Below are 19,719 nucleotides of genomic sequence, written 5' to 3'. Positions count from 1 at the left end.
CACATGCAGTCGGTCCATTGAACCAATACTGATCACATGCAGTCGGTCCATTGAACCAATACTGATCACATGCAGTCGGGCTGCACGTGATCAGTATTGGTTCAATGGACCGACTGCATGTGATCAGTATTGGTTCAATGGACCGACTGCATGTGATCAGTATTGTTTCAATGAACCGACTGCATGTGATCAGTATTGGTTCAATGGACCGACTGCATGTGATCAGTATTGTTTCAATGAACCAACTGCATGTGATCAGTATTGGTTCAATGGATCGGTCCATTGAACCAACACTGATCACGTGCAGTCGATCCATTGAACCAATACTGATCACATGCAGTCGGTCCATTGAACCAATACTGATCACATGTAGTCGGTCCATTGAACCAATACTGTTCATATGCAGTTGGTTCATTGAAACAATACTGATAACGTGCAGTCGGTCCATTGAACCAATACTGATCACATGCAGTTAAGCAGAATTAATTATTGTTGTTTTTTTTTTTAGTCTCAAAGCTACATAATGCCCTATCTGCACTCTGCTGGGAATCAAACCCCAGATCCTAGCAATGGAAGTCTGTAAACTTAACACTAGTTCACCAGGGACTTTCAATACAAGTAAGAATAATTTGACCCCAACAGTGCATATGGCACAATACACTGTAGGAAACAAAAGGTATTAGGGTAATGATCAGATATAATAATACAAACACTTATCATTATGATGAAATAGTTTTTATATTTAATGTGGTACAATGTTAGCTGTTTACAATTATAGCAATAGGTGGCATGAAATTTGGTTTGAGATCCTCCGAGGTGAAACCTCGAGGGGATTTTGGGGAGGGGGGGTGCTCAGAAGCGTTAGATTATCTTCTCCACTCTCGTGATGGTGATGTGGTCTGTACTTGAAGTTTTGTGGTTTAAGCTTACTTAAATAAAGAAGATTATGTTAACATGGCAGATTTGAAGATGCCTTAAGCAGTTAGGAGGAGTCCGAAGAGATATGAATAAGGGAGATCCAGACTTCACAAACCAAACTGTTATTCACAGATCACCTGCAGTGACTTATATACTGTATGTTTTCATTTCTGATTATCAAAAACTTTATAAACACACATAATGAGCTGAAACTTCCTAAAAGATAAAGACAAAATTCTGGTATAATTTCGTTAATGGGAATTAGTTTTTTGATACCTTTGGTTTAAAATATTGCATATAATTGTAGAAATGTTTGAAAAGTGTAATTTGTATAGTTATTCTAGTAAGCCATGTGATTTTCATATCAATTAAATATATTACCTTGAAGGCTTTTGAAAAATGAACAAACAAGGAGAAGAAAGTGTTAGGAGTAACAGTTCGTGCACCTTCACCAAAGTACTCTACACAGTCAGAGAATGCTTCCTGTTAAATAAACAATCAAGTCTATTTTGTTTTTGTGAGTCAGTAAACATCTTTCTATCCAACAAGTAATTGTACACAATGTAAGTTAGTGGTAAAATTACCAAGAGCTTTCTTTCTTGCCTTAAAAGTTACAAAACAAATTAAAAAACAATTTTCATTTACATGTTCTGGAAAAGGTCAACCAATAAAAATATATATATATATATGCAAGCAGTGGCATAGTGAGGGAGTCTGGCACCCTCACCCCCCAAAAAAATCCAAACTCCACCTGCCCTTTATCCTCTTATTTTTTAACCTTATATGGCAACCCTACCTACCATGGTACTGTATTTCACCATAGTGTCATGATTATATGGTATTTGAAAGACAATTGCTGGTCGAATAAGTAATAGTGGCACAGAGTCCAGAAAAGCATTTAATCCCATGGAAAGGGATTTTGTTGTGAATGGAGGTATTTTTCATGTGACTTCATTTAGTTTATTCTCTATTAACTATGAGATTTCGGTGTATTTTAATCAATCTAACACTAGAAACCATGTGATGTCCCTAGGCATAGAATTTATGATGATATACTAACATTTGATGTCAAGCATAAAGACATTTTAATGAGTCTTAGTCTTATGGGAACAGATAAATTTTGGGTAAACTGGTTGTTAATTTGGTATCCCTAATGCAGTGCTTGGGGGCAAACCCCCCACCTCCTGCACACCCCTTACTACACCACTGTAAGCAAGTTATAGTACTTCTTTTCCATTTATAAGAAATATTGATTCAATAAAAGGAAGATTCCGTAAAACTTTCTATCTCAAGATATAGAATAATTTGGTTCCAATTTCAAGATAAAGAAACAAACTTGACTTTCATTGAAAAAATGTAATGTGCTTCACTGGAATAGTTGACTAGAAGTCTAGAAAAATTTTCCTTTCCATAAATGCTAACAGAAACAAGCAACTTTATTTAAATTATGACTAAAATGTTAGCGTAAGTATGATTTTTCTATGAACAAAATGAGTTGATCCTTAAACATACTTCACGTAACTGTGACAAATGTGTGATTAAAAACACAATAATTGACATTTTTTTACATTCATTTCTTATATGTAAAAAATTCTATCTAAAGACTACCCAGCTTACTTGTGCTATTTTTGTATTGGCCTTTAGCATCTTTAGTTTTTCTTCATTGTTTGTCAAAAATTCTCTCAAGATAGCAGCATCCTTAGCATCCCCATGGAGAGACAGTTCATTTTTAGCTCCAGTCCTTTCTCTAACTGGCTAACATCCATCAGGATGTTTTCTAAAGAAGGTAAAGAAGAATATTTTTATTAACTTGCTAAAAATTATATTTTTTATAGACCAAAGGGAAAACTATTTTTGTATAATGAAACAATACAATGTATGTTGTTAAATATTTTTGGGTTAAAGAGACATCTTTACAACACAAAACCTTGTAACTTTTTTCCCAAAATGATTAGAATTACAGTTGAGGCAAACTGGATATTATTGAAATTGAAATGTATATTAAACTGATTAATTTAGAAAAAAAAACCTTTACTATCCAAATTATAAGAAAAAAACTATTTATTTCAGCCAACATTTTGCCATTGCAGCTTCATCAGGGCTACTGGTACAAGAACTTGTTACAATGAAAAAACCGTGAGACTAATGAAAGAATACATTCTACATCTAGTGCCTTTTTTTTTTTCAAATGGGAATAACTAACAGCTAAATAAAAGTGTAACTTGTAAACTCTAAGTTAGATGAGGCTGAGGTAGGAAGGCTAAACTCTTCAAAAGTAGTGTTCAGTAACTCAACAGATGGTTTACATATAAGACAGAACAATCCAGTAAAAATTTTTTCCAATGACCTAGCTGTAAGTACAGGTGTGAATGTTACCTACAGAAGAGTAATACACATATTACCACAAAGTGGCCTTTGTGAATGTGCAGCTGCTCAAAAATTACTGCTTAAATGGCAGAAACAAATCAAGACTTCAAAATACTTAGATGAAAAAAGCTGGAGAAGGGTTCTCTTTACAAATGAATCCAAATTCACATTGTTTGGCAATACTCAAAGACAGTTTCCTCAAAAGTAGAGAGGATAACAGTATAAGAGTCAACATATAGTACCTACAACAAAGTATGCTGAGAGCCAAGTCAAGGGTAAGTTGTATCTCAGCCAATGGTGTTGGAAGTCTACACAAAGTTGATGGCAACCTGACAGCTGACACGTACAAACAGACTGTTTTCCTGTAAGACTGTGACCCTAATCATGCAGTAAGCATGGTGAAACAATACCAGGTTGGAAAGGGGGAGATTGAAGGAACACTTGCAACAATGGCTTGGCCTGCACAAAGTCCCGATTTGAATATTATTAAAGCTCTATGTATGAACTTATATGGGAACTAAGAAGGTCAAATGACAGCCATACAACTTAACTTAATTCTAGGGAGTAATATAGGACACTCGGAACAATATTTCCCAATTGTGCACAGAGAAAGTTGCAGTAGCATAAAACCAAAGCATACTGCTCTGTTTAAAGTAAATACTACTTCCATTGTTCAACTTATTCACTTTTATTTTGTATTTTCTGTAAAATCTTATTATGCTAACTTTAAATATACTAATTACTTGGAACAACTCATTGTTTGTGGCAGCTGTATAAATATCAACTATGTGTTTCCATAATCATTTCCAGTGGTGTGTGTATATATATATATATATTCATATAAAAACCATATATTTTATAAAACACAATGACTAAATAAACTAATTTTGCAATATTATAATTTCATTAAAAAATTATAGTTATAATTTCCTAATAAATCATATTAATTTAGTGTTATTGAAAATCAGAAGAATTGGTATTTTTTTAAATCCAAATTTAAATCATGGTGAGAAACTACTGCATACCATAATGGATCTTACTCCATAAGAATAATATGCAATAAAACAATCATAACATTTTATTCTATTATACAAACCAGTCATCTGGGTAAGAAGTATTAAAAAATTACCTATTTTCTTATAATATTTGTAAGTTGAAGTTTGTCACTCTAGACAAACGTACCTTCTGCAGCTTTCTCTACAAATCGTAGTTCTGATTCTAGGTTGATAACATCAGGAAACTTAGACCGGACAGTATCCGCAATGTAGTGTAATAATGAAATCTTACGATTTGCAGACTTCGTGTCTCCCAGCTGTTAATGAATGAAATAGTCACAAATTCATAGCTTAAAAACAAAAAAAGAAGGTAAAAATAAGAAGTCAACTTAACTAATGTATCCTGTAACATGATAATATATCTGTGTTTTGTAGATTTAATGTACATTTATTTATTATTAATAATATGTTTGATGAAGTCATATTACACTAGTCAGTTTCTTCTGTACTCATTGTAATGTTACTATAAGTTAATACATACAACTATTCATATTTAAATCTTGCATACGCTCATGCTTACCGAGTCCAAGCTCTGTAGTTTAAAGCCATATGCTGGTCCTCTTTTAGCTCCATTCATGTAGTTACCAAAAGCTAAGATGATCTGTAAAGAAAAATCACACAAGTATGTAACTTATATCACAGATGCTATGTTTTCCCACCATGATGTTCGAAGGATAAACCCAGCACACAGTTACCCAATCCTCGCACAATAACCGGCGATTTGTGGACCTAGCAAGCAGAAGGACAGGTCTGGTGATTTTTTATATGAAGAATGAAAGAGACAAGACTCCATTTAAAGTTCACACAAAAAAAATAAACACTTTATCTGTAGGAGAAAGCAGAAGATTTGTTTTGGTTATTAAATTTTTAGCAAAGCTACACAAGGGCTATCTGCGCTAGCCATCCCTAATTTAGCAGTGAAAGACTAGAGGGGAAAGGAAGCTAATCATCACCACCCACCACCAACTCTTGGGCTATTCTTTTATCAACAAATAGTGGGATTGACCGTCACATTATAATGCCCCCATGGCTGAAAGGGCGAGCATGTTTAGTGTGACTGGGATTCGAACCCGCGACACTCAGATTGTGAGTCAAGCACCCTAACCACCTGTCCATGCGGGCCGAAAACAGAAGAATGGGTAATCTTATTGCTATGGGGGGTCTATGGCATTCATGACTATAATGTTGAAAGTGAAATAAATAGATAGGCTGTGTTTAAGTAAAAGAAACTGAAAATAAGCTGTACTTATAGACAAAGCATATATGAGACTTCCATAGTGTGTCTTGGCTCTCTTTTTTTCTCTCAAGCCAGAAATTAATCTGTCTGAAAACTGTCAAAATTGTATTCACAGTTCATCCTCCCTCTCTCTCTGTAGATGACCAATCAGAAAATTGGAGTAAAGAATCAGGAAGTCTCTCTGATCCATTTTAATAGTCATGGAACAGTCCCAAATAGACAAGGTAAATTAAGACATAATACAACTATCCCACAAAAAAGAAGTTTCCGTGATAAGACCCTGCTATCGAAAGTACCACCTGAGGCTGAATTTAGTACATAACCTCAAACAGTATGCTCTGAGTTATAACATAAAATCTAGAAAATATTGTTGAAGTGAAATAAGTATTATGAGATAGTGAGATACGTGGTGTTTTTCATACCCCATCATTACATATAAAACTTAAACTATTGACTTTCTGTTTTAATAAACAAATAATTTTGACGCTCACCTCTAGCAGTTTTCTTATTTTTTTCGAATTTTTGGTTGACCTCGAAGCTGTGATAATGGAGTGAACTTGCTGTAAAGAAAGATGTATGAAATCATGACATGTTTACCAGTATTTTACTTACTAGCAAAGGAAAAGGAATTATTTGAAGAATATCACATACGACTGTTAGGAAAAATTTTTATCGTTCTGATTATAAATTGTTTTTCAAGCATTTTATTAAATTTTACATTTCTTTAGTATTCAATTATTATAAACAATTTTCTGCTTACAACTTAAAGCAGTAAGAAAACAAAAATCAAATATGTTACAAATCACAAATACAAAATATATATTAAAGTCTTTTTAACAGATAAGTTTATTAAATTTTACATTTCTTTAGTATTCAATCATTATAAACAATTTTCTGCTTACAACTTAAAGCAGTAAGAAAACAAAAATCAAATATGTTACAAATCACAAATACAAAATATATATTAAAGTCCTTTTTAACAGATAAGTTTATTATTCAACATTCTGCTCTAGTGAAGTTTACAAAACAGATTTTTTTTTGGCAGACTTTTTTAAATTCGTATGCGGGTCCATTGATGAACTGAAATGAAATGCCATAACTGCTAATAAATAGTATAGTCTGTGCTAATACATTAAACATTATTAAATTTCTGTGATCTTAGAAAAGATCCTACTTTCTACTCAGTTTAACGTTTATTACTAATAAAGTTTCCAGACACTACTCTGTTTTTGTTGTTTTTTTTTCATGCAAAAGCTACATAAAAGGAACTCTGTCCACCCTGGGGAATTGAACCTTGAATTTTAGCATAGCTTACCATCTGGCTAAATAAGTATAAATACTATCTTGTCAGGCCACTATTATATGTACTTATTATATCAGATGATTTTGTTTTAGTCAATAAATCATTTACTGAAAAAAAATACAATGACTTCTATATATAGTAAATAAATAAACTAACCCTTTTGAAATGAAGGTTTTTGAGGCATCTTTAACAGATAGACTAAAATCAGTAAAAAAGAAAAATCAATTGAGTATTCCAAGAATTCAGTTTTCACGAAAGATAACCTGCTTTCACTCACCGGTGTGAGAAGTTGAATATTTTCATCAAAGCTTCCAATGTAGCTCATGATGTTAAGTTTCTGGGTTAATCTTTCAACTCTGGTAAGCTGGAAAATAACCAAGATGTATCATTATGTTTAATACCTTGCTTTTATGACATACCCATACATTTCCTGTGTGTCTTTAACTTATGGAACTATACTCAGTGGGAGAGGTTGTGGATTTTAAGAGTGTATGCTTCTAAAATAAAATCCTTAGAAATAAATTTCAGTTTTTTAAAAGTGTAAATACATACCTCTTAACAGAAGCAACATATTTTTTTTCCTTGTAAAATTTACAGCATAATGCCATGAAAACCCAAGAAAATGTAACTGAAGTTTGTGGTTCATCAATAAATTTATATCTAAAAGAATGAGTTATAATAAAGCTAGAAAAAGAAATATCAATTACCGACAAAAGAAACTTATCTTCATCTGTTAGACCATCCACTGGCCTTTTCTGTTTCTCATATTCTCTGTAGGCTTTTACCTAAAGATGTATACAGTGACATCTGGTTGAAATAAAACTTTTTAACAAAGAAAATTATTTTTCAGCAAACCAAGGAAAAAAAAAAGAACACTTTCTAGCCAACAAACACTCAGCAATGTCATTTTGTCTTTTACAAAATAAAATTTTGTCATCGAAATACTTGTTTTACTTGCAAAAGAGCATAACAAAGTATGGTTACATTAGTTATTTCTTTGTGACAATGTTAAACAATACTGTTATTTTTTTAAAGCACTGTGAAATTTTGTTACACAATTTGTTTTAATTATACAATATGTTGTGACACAGATTTTAAATAATCTTTATTATATAAAAAGTCTGTAAACTTTGGTAAGAGGAGTTATATTTCAGAAACTGTTTCAAAATTTTAAAAGTTGGTTAAATTCGTACTCATTAACTTTGGATCAGACAGGTTTGCATCCCTTAGTCCCTTTTAAGTTTCTTAGTTATTGTGAAAGTTGTCTATTTCTTTCGCTTCTGGGCTGGGTACAGTCTAACAGTTAGGATGGTCTGTGGATCTGAGTTTCCATGGTATGTGCCCCTTTACAAGTATTAAAAAAAAATTGTGCCTCACACTTTGGGGCACCTTCGGTGCATTATAAGAGCAATGGTCAAATCCCACTATTTGATTTGAGTAGTCCAAGAATTGTCAGTGGGTGACATTTACTAGCTGCCTTCCCTCTAGTCTCTATCTCTTCAATATTAGAGATGGGCGGTGGAGACAGTTCTTGAGTGAGTTTTGCACAAAATTTAACAAACAAACAAATCTTCTGTTTGAGGAGAAATGAAACTTTGGTAAATTATCACGTTAAGTTTGGAAACTGTGGTGCCAATTATAAAATACTGAAGTGTTTTAATACCTGTACAAAGTGATAAATTTTTTATTTCTTCAGAATAAAACCTATGAACCTTTGGATAATCTTAGAGAACTAAATGATGAAGTAATAATTTTAAACATTTGTATTTTCTTTATTGATATTAAGGGTAAGGTGATTACATACCTCACGTATATAAAGAAAGCCATATGCTCTCTAAATACATTTCAATTTGCTCATATAACTTCAAAAATTAAAAATCTTCGTGATTCAGAGTCAAATTGAGATTTCTGTCCGATTTCCTATTTTATGACTTCAAAAATTGACTAATATTTAATCTTGAAACCCCCCACAAAAAACATTACATAAAAGCATGAATAAACACATATTTTTGTCCAAGACAGCTGAAATATCATAAAATTGTAAAAGTATAGTTTAACTGCAGATTTGTATTGAAATATTAAATGTAACAAAAGACTTGCTTCAGAAGACTTAATACTAAGATGAAAAAATTATGACATATTGATTTGTTTGTTTGTTGTTAAGTGCAAAGCTACATGGTGGGTTATCTATGCTATGCCCACTATCCAGTTTTTATCATTATAAACCATCATACTTATCACCGAATCATGGGGACACACTATACTGAACGATTAAGGTAGTATTCAGTAATTATATATGTGCAAAACTATAATATATATTTCATATAATAAACACATTTTTTTCCTATTATCTGTAAAAAACAAGAACAGCGACATAGTTGTTAAACATTATTTGACAAATTCCCATAATCTCATGACCTACTGGATACATAGTTGAAAAGTCTGACATCACTTTCTGTCAACCACTGAAACAACTAACAAATACCCCCATCACCACCCTACTGATGTCTTCAGGTAGCCGGTTATCAGTATATTCATAAACAGGCTTAAAGGATGTAAGGTAAGAGTGACATCTTGAATATTAACAATTTTTGGGATTTCAACTGTGAAAAAATAAAATAACTTATGATTTTTTTACAAGTTCTGAATGATTCGTCTGTTTAATTTTGTGTCAAACTGTTCGAGAGCTATCTGTGTGCTAGCCATCCCTAATTTAGGAATTATACATGAGAGAAGGTAGCTAGTTAATGCCATCCATCACTAACTTTTGGGCTATTCTTTATCAATGAAAAGTGAAATTGGTCATCACATTACACCTCTATGGTTGAAAGGTTAAGCATGTTTGGTGATGGGATTCAAACCTGCAACCCACAGATTATGATTCAAGCAGCTTAATCTCTGAATGGATCTTTAAAAAATAGAATGAAAATATCTATGCTTCTAAGACAAAATACTACTGTTACTTATGGTCTGTCATCCAAGGATTTGGTTAAAAAGAGGTTCAGTGATATAAGATTCTGTTGATAAAACTCCTTACTTCCTTGTCATTTGGAACCATCCGTAGCAGTATCTCAACATACTCCTGGTTCAGTGCTTTTAAATCAAGAGCACTGATTGCTTGAACCACCTCCTCACTCGATAACTTTAACTTACGACGGGAGATGGCCATATTTCGCAAACGTTTGTGCTCTAGCATTGTTATTTTCTCCGAAACCTGCACAGATAAACGTTTTTTTCAAATAAGAAATAAAGCTAAAAACAAAAACAATTTCTTGATAATATGATAAATTCCTTACAAAAATTATTTTATCCCCACTTAAAGTTTACTGATGTTTTTACTTTATGAGAACACTTGTTACAATAGTGAATAAGTTTATATGTTCTACGTATACCAGATTATAGTTGTACTAATTTTATTCACACTAAAAGAAAATTGTAGATGTTTCAAGTTAAAATATAAAGACATAGGTTTTGTCTCTAACTCATCACATATAAATTACTAGGCTAAATGGATCATATATTGGGTAGATTAAAGGAAAGAATTCTTCAATTTGATTAACCAGCCTACTTGAGCCACATCTTGGAGCAGCTGAAGAGTATGACAGGTAGACTCCTGGTCAGAATGAGCTAATAGTAGCCAGTTGTCCATATAATAATGAAAACACATCCCGAAAGTGTGAATATGACAAGCAAAAGCTCGAACTACCTGACAAAAACCATATGGGGCTGAAGCAAACCTGAAGGGTAGTGCACGAAACTGTTAAATCACCCCATGATGGACAAACCAAAGATACAGTCGCAACTGCCGATCGATTGGTATAGGTAAGTAAGCATTTGCAAAATCCCTCTTGGTCATCCATAAACCTGGAGAAAAAGCTCACCTGAGGGTTAGAAATGGTTCCAAGGTAAAACGAGGAAGATGGAGAAATTGATTGAGGTGGGACAAGTCCATGACAGGCTGCCAGTCTCCGGTTTTCTTGGGGACAACAAACAGCCTGGAATAAAAACCTGGAGAAAGATGATTCACAGGTTTGATGGCCTGGTGAGACAGAAGGTCTTGAATTGCCTCCAACAGATGCTGGCTGGTAATGGGATTCTGAGACAGAGGGAAGAAAATGGGTATCTGTGACAAAGGAAGAGGTGAAAGGAATTGTAGGACAAGTCCATCTGAGAGAACCCAAATAACCCACTGATCTATGATGAAATATCGCCAAAGGGGATCAAATCACACAACTGAGCTCCCACCAGACCTGAACCCACCTGGTAGGCACTGGTACTGTTGGTGTCATGCTGATCTATGTAAAAGAATACAACGAGATACAGAACCCCTGGAAAAAGGAACAGGTAAAGACTGAATAGGACGAGGATGGGAAACAGGAATAGGGGCTTGTCACGATTCTGACTTCTCCAAATGAGCTACCAAAAAGGAAAGAGTAGAGTATTAACACAGGGATTCCACATACGATTCCAAAGTGTCTGGGATATGGTCAAAAACATATCACCTAAGAAAAGGAGCTACACATAATTCCCTAAGACAAGTGGGTGGCAAACTAACCTGTGATAAGGCTGCATCTTGACCCAGTAGATCCCAACAATAGAGAAACCATGTGTGTAAGGCGAGAGCCAAAAATACAAACGAGCCAATGTGAAAGTAAGAAGGGAGAGGCTGTCCCTTGAAAAACCCTCAGGATTTCAGTGTAGAGCACCTGAAAGAAGATGTATGGTAGATAAATACCATAGAAGGGAAGTAAGGGTAAGACAAGGAATAAACGCACTAGAAAATCAGGGAGTGCTCCCCAAACTGGCAAAACAGACCCCAATAAATGAGAGTCTACAAATGGACAATCTGCTTGATAGTATGCCAAAGTAAACTGATCCGTAGCTCATGGGAGGAAAGGCATGCTGGCACCCTCATCCAATTGGAAAGCAAAATGTTTAGCATGAAACCCAATATTCAGGGAAGGTGGGAAAACTAAATAATGAGAAGAAGAACTATCGTGCAATAAAGGAGGACGAGGATTGTGGGAAATTGGGGAAAGGGATGGAACATCACATACCTGAGAAATCATATATAAAAACGCCATATTTAGCCTAGCTGATTCCACAGGTGGAGCATAGGAAGACACGGCAAAATCCAGTGGTGGAAAAAGGATATCAAAATATTCATCAGAACGAACAGGTTCAGATTGTTCATGAGGAAGTGGGGCAGCTGTAGGAGAAAGTGGTCGACCTATAGAATGATCAATCTCTTGGCAAATAATAGCAGATAAATCCATCAACAGGTCCCCCCATCCGCAGCCAGAGAAAAAGTGCTTGTAGTAGGTGTAACCTCGGAATTCATGGTAACTAATAATAAATCCAACAAATCGTTTGATAGATAAAGACAAACGTGTGAAAAAAAATAAAGAGTAAATTGAAAGTAATGGCGGCAGCTGTGTAATAAAAAACGACTAAGAAACCACTTTGGAAATATAAGTTAAAGTTATAACGACGAAGCACAAAATGTCTAAACATGAGCACTGCCAAACAAGAAGTGATAATCTGGAAGAATTGAATAGAGGTAGTCACATGCGTAACGAGAGTGTATGGCACTCTCATTGGTGGAGGGTTTTCACATGATGATTTACATGAGACACATTGGAATGAGTCATTTCCAATGGAGGAGAGGCAAAAGGCTTGTGGCATGCATAAAAATTTTTTGGCATATAGAGGGCAACACTGAACGGGAATAGCTGATTATGTGAGAGGAGGTGATGTACCATATCGGAATTAACCATATTCATCACTGGTTTAGTTTTTTAATTCTTCAAATAGCTTGCTTTGGTTAGAGGTTAATAATAATCAAATTACTAAATTGTGAATATTTATGTTTTGATCATTAACGGTTCTCTGACTATTATAAATGTATCAAGTTTAGAATATTTAATTTAAATTGTTATGGTAGAAGAACTCTGTAGTCTTGTGCTCATATAATGCCAACCTACCTTGAAACGCTTACTGCAGTTAATGTCATCTGTTCGGTCGGCAAAACTACCCTGCTGATTCAGTTTGAAATGTTCCTCAAAATCAGAGAAATCAATAAGCTGTGAATAAACCAAATTATATAAATACTTTCCTTGAGTTTGAAAAAACTCGAGACATGCTTGTAGAAACACATATTAACTATAAATCATACATTTTCATTAGGTCTGTAACAAAAGGTGCCAGTTCAGCTTAATTTACATGTACTAATAAAACTGAGGAAATACTAAATTATACAAAAAACTGTCCTTTTAATGTCATTTAGTTTTTAGAGACTTCTTAACCCTTTGGATGTTATAATTGGATTTATCAGAATTGACATTTATAGCTGTTTGGTGCGACAAGCAGATTTACCCCACAGTGTCACAAAAACTTTTCCCTATTATGCGACAATTGGGACACTCACACATCCTTGAATTTCCTACCTAAGTACATCTGTACATCATTGATCAAAAGCACAATTTGTGGATATTGAAAAAGTATTAAAAAAGGTCAAACTGTAAATTTCATTTTTAGTGAATAATTGACACTTTTTGAGAACCCACCGGAAATTTAACTATGCACTCACAATACGTCACAACTCAGAGCAGATGTACAACTACAAAATATTAAATATACTATGAAATCATAACAACCTCACAATTCCAGTAATGCAAAAAAATACCTTAACTCCAACCTAAGATAAACAAATTTATGTCTTTTTTGCAATTAAAAGATTTTGACAGAAATTTTGCAGATAATGACTATTTTATTAAAAAATACTGCATTAAGTCCCTTGAACGAACCTGCAATCATTTTATAATTTGTCCAAAGCCAGTGTTTAAACTATTTTGTAAAAATCATTATAAAAATTACGTATAAAAACATTAAATTTTTTGTTCATAAATACACTGGAGAAGGAGTAGGAACAATACCATACAAAATACACAACCATATGTTATTACAAGTTGAAAAACAAAGGAAACTTTTTAGGCAAAAATAAACCCTTGCCATTATAGTAAGACTCACCTTGTACAATTTATCTTCATCCAGTTCACTAAACACAGTTCCCTTTACTTGGTTAGGCTTAAGTGCTATCCAATTTAGGGTAGGTAGTTTGTACTTTGTCTGGTATATTTTCTTGATTGTCATGGCTGCAAGTAAAAAGAAAGAAACAGAAACAAAAATGTGTTGTTTTTTTTAAACAATTAAATACAGAAATTTTTCCCCCACTACCTTATTTTTTCCTATCTTTGTATCTGGGTTCTTAATTGCTGGACAATATTTGGAATTCATTTAGCTTTTCAAAAAATATGCATAATCACATAGTCCTAGTTCAGTATTGATCTACGGTATAATTTTCTTATTGTGTCATAAACTTCTATACAATTTTATGAAATATTTATGCATAGATTTTCACACAAGTATTATATAATTCACCTCACACTAATAACTTCGCCCCCCAGTGTCACAGCGGTATGTCTGCGGACTTCCAACGCTAGAATCCAGGTTTCGATATCCCTTGGTGGGCAAAGCATAGATAGCCCACTGTGTAGCTTTGTACTTAATTACAAACAAACTAATAACTTCGTTCATATTGGTTAATAAATACTCTTTCTATAAATACAGTTTTAGCTTTAATCTTTTTCTAATAAAATTTGAATAAAAAATTTCAAGTTTTCCCACATTTTAACAAACACCTTCCTCCCCAAAAAAGGGAACCAAGTACAGTATTTACTCCGAATTTTCTTTATAACCACTAGTTTTTTTTCAGTGAGCATCTTTGTAATTTAATAATATCTAGATTTTTATATAATTTCATGTTTACAAGTTATTTTCATTCAACTTGTAAAAATTCAAAAGTTTTACCTTAATACCACAAATGAAAGTTTTTTTGTTGCATAACATTTTACAATTCACATTTTTTTTTTACATTAAAATATATAGGTTAAATCCTTATACTTAATTATCATTCTCAAAATTTATTTTACCATCTGTAGGAGATTCCATCTGTCCCGGAGGTGGTGGTATTCCAGTTGACCGACCACTGTTACTTATAGGTAGTGGTGGAGGAGGTGGAGGTGGTGGTGGTGGTGGTATAGGAGTAGCTATTGTTTCTCCATCCATTAAACCTAATGTTCCTAATATAATGAAATCAAAAAAATATTTAAGTTGCATTAATGTCGTAGGAGTTGCACCTAATTTTTATTATCCTTACATAATTCAAGGAATACTTCTCTAATGCATAACTTATCAATACATTTTTTTTAGGAGCACTATAATGTAAACAAAATTACACTACTCACTCTTGTTATATTTAAATGTATTTGTATTCTACATCTGTTTACATTTTCTTACAAAGTTCTTGCGATGAAAAAATCTGACCTTTAGGTAAAGACTTTTGATAATTTTCAAGTTCCTCTATCTTTGATTCCAACATGCTTTGTCTCTGACGAGATTCTAGATCCTTCTGCGAAACTGTTTGTCGCAAGGTATTAAGTTTCTCATCTGCTTGTTGGTGTAATTCCTGAAAATTATCGAAGAATTTTCATACATTTTTTGACAAATATCTTACATCCTTCTTATAATGAGTTGTATTAATTTCAAAGCTTAAAACTTTTATAAGTTGGAGATTACAGTACAAATATACAATGACTTATAAATATTTATGATATTTCTAATTACCTTTTCCCACATGCTCTAACTACCAGGCCATGACAGTCAACTAAAGTTTAGATTTATCAGTATAATGTAGTACACTAAAAAAGTCTCACATCTTGATAGACATTGTACCACATTCCTTAAAATAATTGTTATGTTTTTTGTTACTTTTTATTGAACTTGAATACTAGTCAATGTAATAACTATGGTATACAAAGGAAAACCTACAAAATAAAAATGTTTTCTGAACTGCTTATTACAAGTGAGAGCATAAAATAAAAGTGCTGTAACAGTCCTCATTACTCACTTCAAATAGGTCAATAATTTACTCTACGTTACTATAAGAATATGAAAACTAGTATATTTACAGCAGTAATATTGAGGTGATCTAATATGTAACTTAATGGCAAGCTTCACTCAAATGGATTTGGTTTTGTTTTGAATTTTGCACAAAGCTACATGAGAACTATTTCCACTAGACATCCCTAATTTTGCAGTGACAGACTAGAGGGAAGGCAGATAGTCAAACCCACCCACTGTCAACTTATGGCCTACTCTTTTACCAACAAATAGTGGGATTGACCATCACATTACAATGCCCCCACAGCTGAAAGGGTGAGCATGTTGGACATGACAGGGATTCAAATCTGTGACCCTCAAATTGCAAGTCAAGCACCTTTACCTCCAGGCCATACCAGACCCACTCAAAAGGGTTATCAGCTGTATAATCAAAGAAAGTTTTCATACTGAAACAACATTTAAAATACAAAAGATGATGTGGAAATTTACAACTTATATACATCCCTTAGCTTTTTTTATCAGTACTAATTTTTTTAAAAAAATTGAAACTATTAATTTCTTGGTTACAGCTTATACCAAAACTCTAGGTTTTCAGGGCAGTGTGGCTCAGTGGCTTTGTGGTTTGGACTCATAGTCAGATGGTTGTGAGGTCGAGGCTGGCCCACATCATGCTGTGGTGTTATTGGGCAAAACAATGTACCCCATTTGTTCCAGTCTACTCAGCTGTATAATAGGTTCCTAGCAGTTAACTGGGGGTTAACCTGCAAAGGACTGGCATGCCATCCAAGAGGAAAGTGTCACCATTCTCATCTGCTTGTGCCATTGGAATTGGAGTTCAAAGGCAATGGGCACAGCAGGGATTTAACTAACTAGGTTTTTAGTTTCTACACCAATATATTTACAGCGAGTTAAAAAAATTAGAACTTATTTAAGAGTACAAAATATTAATTATTACCTGTAGGTTAGTTTTCTCTTTTGTAATATACTCTAATTGAGTTTCAAGTTCCACTAAAATGAAAAAACAAAATATTTTTTTGATATACAGAAAAAAATTATAATCTCTGCTTTTCATTTAAATCATTACAATTTCAGCCAAACAAGTACCAGTAAAGTTTTAATCAAATTTCCAACATTTCTATGATAACTCACATGTATAAGCATTAAAAAACAAAACATAAAAACTTTAAACCGAACAGCTCATTTCCATTTTAAAAAAATGATATTACAAATTGGTTAATAATATAACCATAATTCTGGTTATACATACATGGTTATATACCGTTATTATTAACTGGAGTAAATTACGCTTATTATTTATATCATACTATAATCATAGATAATTTCAGGTTAATAAAAGATCTCAAACTGAATTTTGTACATATATTACAATAATGAAATATACATGAATTAAAATAACTATAAACATTACACTTAAACCTGTTAAGGCATACTGTTAAAACATAAATGTTTTAAAATCTTTAGCTATGTTTGTTCAATATGGTTAAAATGTTCAAGGAAAAAAATATGTTCATTAAAAATCATCACTACAACTAATATCCAATGGATAAGATACTAATCGGCAACTTTACGTTTAACAATGTTGAGGAGTTTAGTTAACTCTGTTCATAACGCAGGAAATAAAATCGATAAAAGTATGTCACGTGATTTTAAAATATTCCAAAATTTCACCTGGAAATTCAATAAAACTACTCCTTGGTATAGAGTTAGATTGAAATTATTACATTATTTGAGCTAGATGAACGCACCATACACGTAACATGGGTGGCTGTGTAAGATAATATGAAATGTATGTTTCTGTATGCGAAGATCCAAGATCTCCAACTGGTCCGAACATTCTACAGTGGTTTTATAAATTACCACATGGATAATTTTTGGAAATTTATCTTTGTTCCAAACTTTTACATGACAGTAAAATACACAGTTACCTAGTTTTGAATTCAATTCATTCTCCATTTTACAGTATTCTTCATGTGCCTAGGGATATAAAGAAAACTAGCTTAAGTAGAATGTTAAAAATCAGTCCAAAAAACAATTTTTACAATAACATAATACAACTTAGAACAAATTAGTAATACATAGGTTCTGTAGAGAGAGTAAATAATCCTAACAAAGTATGAACATTCACTTTTATTCTATCAAGCCATACTGTGCAATTTTGTTTTCAGATACATTAAACGTTGAAAATGTTTCTTATTAGGGCTTTAATATTTTCCTAAAATGACACCCCTACTCACGGTACTTACCCTGGACAACTGTTCTTCAAGTTCAGCCACCCGTTCCAGGGCTGCTACTTTTGTTTCCGAGTCCTCCATGAGGGCTGCTACGTCGAACACGTTGTCGAGATAAGCAGAAATCTGTACTTGAAGCTCCTCATTCTCAGATGGACGGAGCTTCTCTAAGTAGTCATCTAATCCCAGTTGCGTGAATTCATATTGCAAATGTACTCGAAAGTTCATGTCTTCCACTGAATGAATCACTATGTTGATGAATTGCATACAGGCAACCTAAAAAACATCGGGACATCTGAGCTTAGGGTACCTGTTTTGTCTATATTTTCAACATATCAAAATCTGTTTTACTGTAAATTGTACTCATATCTATTTTCTGATTTTAAAAACAGTCCTCCTCAATGTAAATATCCAAAAAACATTCCAAAGATACTCAAGTCAGTATTACAGTATTATATCAAGAACAAAATAACAGTAAATAATATAAAAATAAGAACTGTATATTTTCATATAAGAACTGTATTTTTCAATATTAAAATTCATAAAATATTAACATTTTTCATTTGACGGCAAAACTTACACATCGCTTGAAATAAGACATTATGGTATTGTATCGCACACTAGGACATAAAAATTATGTGAAAAAATAGGGTCAAACTAAAATTTATATTCAAGAACGATTAATAAATTATTATTTCATTTAAATATATAAAAACATCTCTGAATAATTGTAATAAGACTAAGAATAACTGCATTAACTTAAACTAACCATGAGCCTAGAGCTAAAAAAAAGATTTTGTAACATTAATACAGCTCCAACACTGCCACATTTCTAATGACATGATGTTTAAGTTACTAAATAAACTAAATTTCAGGAATCAAGTAAAATTTTCAATTCTAATTGGAGTTATATAATTCCAATGTTAATATTGTAGTATCTGTAGTTAGGCTAAACAGAGAAAAGACAATTTTAATTGGAGTTATATAATTACAATGTTAATATTGTAATAACTGTAGTTAGGCTAAACAGAGAAAGGACAATTTTAATTGGAGTTATATAATTACAATGTTAACATTGTAATATCTGTAGTTAGGCTAAAAAGAGAAATGACAATATTAAGTACAAATGCAGATAAAATGTGGACTAAAAACACAAGTATGAGAAATCCAAGAAAATAATGTACGTTAATTAAACTTATAATTAAGAAAGCCAACAAACAAATCTTCCAATGAGCTACAAAGAGAGCATATTTCTACAATTTGAGGTTTTTAAACACCTCACTTTACAGGTGTTTCATATAGCATAAAATTCTTCTTGGACACTTGCATAAAATCATAACTAAATAAATACTGTCAAAAACAACAGCCTCATTTTGCTTATACAACAATAATTTTGATTTGAAACTGATCTACAATCTCAATACACTTGACATGTTTTCACTCTCTAAGATGACGTATCAGAGCATTGAAACATGATCTACAATCTCAATACACTTGACATGTTTTCACTCTCTAAGATGACGTATCAGAGCATCGAAACATGATCTACAATCTCAATACACTTGACATGTTTTCACTCTCTAAGATGACGTATCAGAGCATCGAAACATGATCTACAATCTCAATACA

The 19,719-nt window shown here is 32.9% G+C and overlaps 1 protein-coding gene across 1 annotated transcript in view; it reads right to left on the bottom strand.

Moving 5' to 3' along the window:
• Window positions 1-19,719, bottom strand: part of LOC106468029 (formin-like protein CG32138) — a 91,985-nt gene that overhangs the window by 10,236 nt on the left and 62,030 nt on the right. Inside the window, exons 9-21 of the mRNA XM_022396333.1 lie at window positions 18,106-18,366; window positions 17,788-17,836; window positions 16,797-16,849; window positions 15,266-15,407; window positions 14,872-15,021; window positions 13,910-14,034; window positions 12,865-12,963; window positions 9,918-10,094; window positions 7,588-7,665; window positions 7,158-7,244; window positions 6,069-6,137; window positions 4,861-4,941; window positions 4,468-4,597 (exon numbers count right to left, since the gene is read on the bottom strand). Coding sequence (XP_022252041.1) covers window positions 4,468-4,597; window positions 4,861-4,941; window positions 6,069-6,137; window positions 7,158-7,244; window positions 7,588-7,665; window positions 9,918-10,094; window positions 12,865-12,963; window positions 13,910-14,034; window positions 14,872-15,021; window positions 15,266-15,407; window positions 16,797-16,849; window positions 17,788-17,836; window positions 18,106-18,366 — 1,501 coding nt within the window. The remainder of the gene's footprint in view (window positions 1-4,467; window positions 4,598-4,860; window positions 4,942-6,068; window positions 6,138-7,157; window positions 7,245-7,587; window positions 7,666-9,917; window positions 10,095-12,864; window positions 12,964-13,909; window positions 14,035-14,871; window positions 15,022-15,265; window positions 15,408-16,796; window positions 16,850-17,787; window positions 17,837-18,105; window positions 18,367-19,719) is intronic.

The sequence above is a fragment of the Limulus polyphemus genome, unplaced genomic scaffold, assembly GCF_000517525.1.
Source record: "Limulus polyphemus unplaced genomic scaffold, Limulus_polyphemus-2.1.2 Scaffold2841, whole genome shotgun sequence".
NCBI lineage: Eukaryota > Metazoa > Arthropoda > Merostomata > Xiphosura > Limulidae > Limulus > Limulus polyphemus.
The sequence above is the reverse complement of the archived record's forward strand: the minus strand, read 5'-3'. Positions and strand labels throughout refer to the sequence as shown.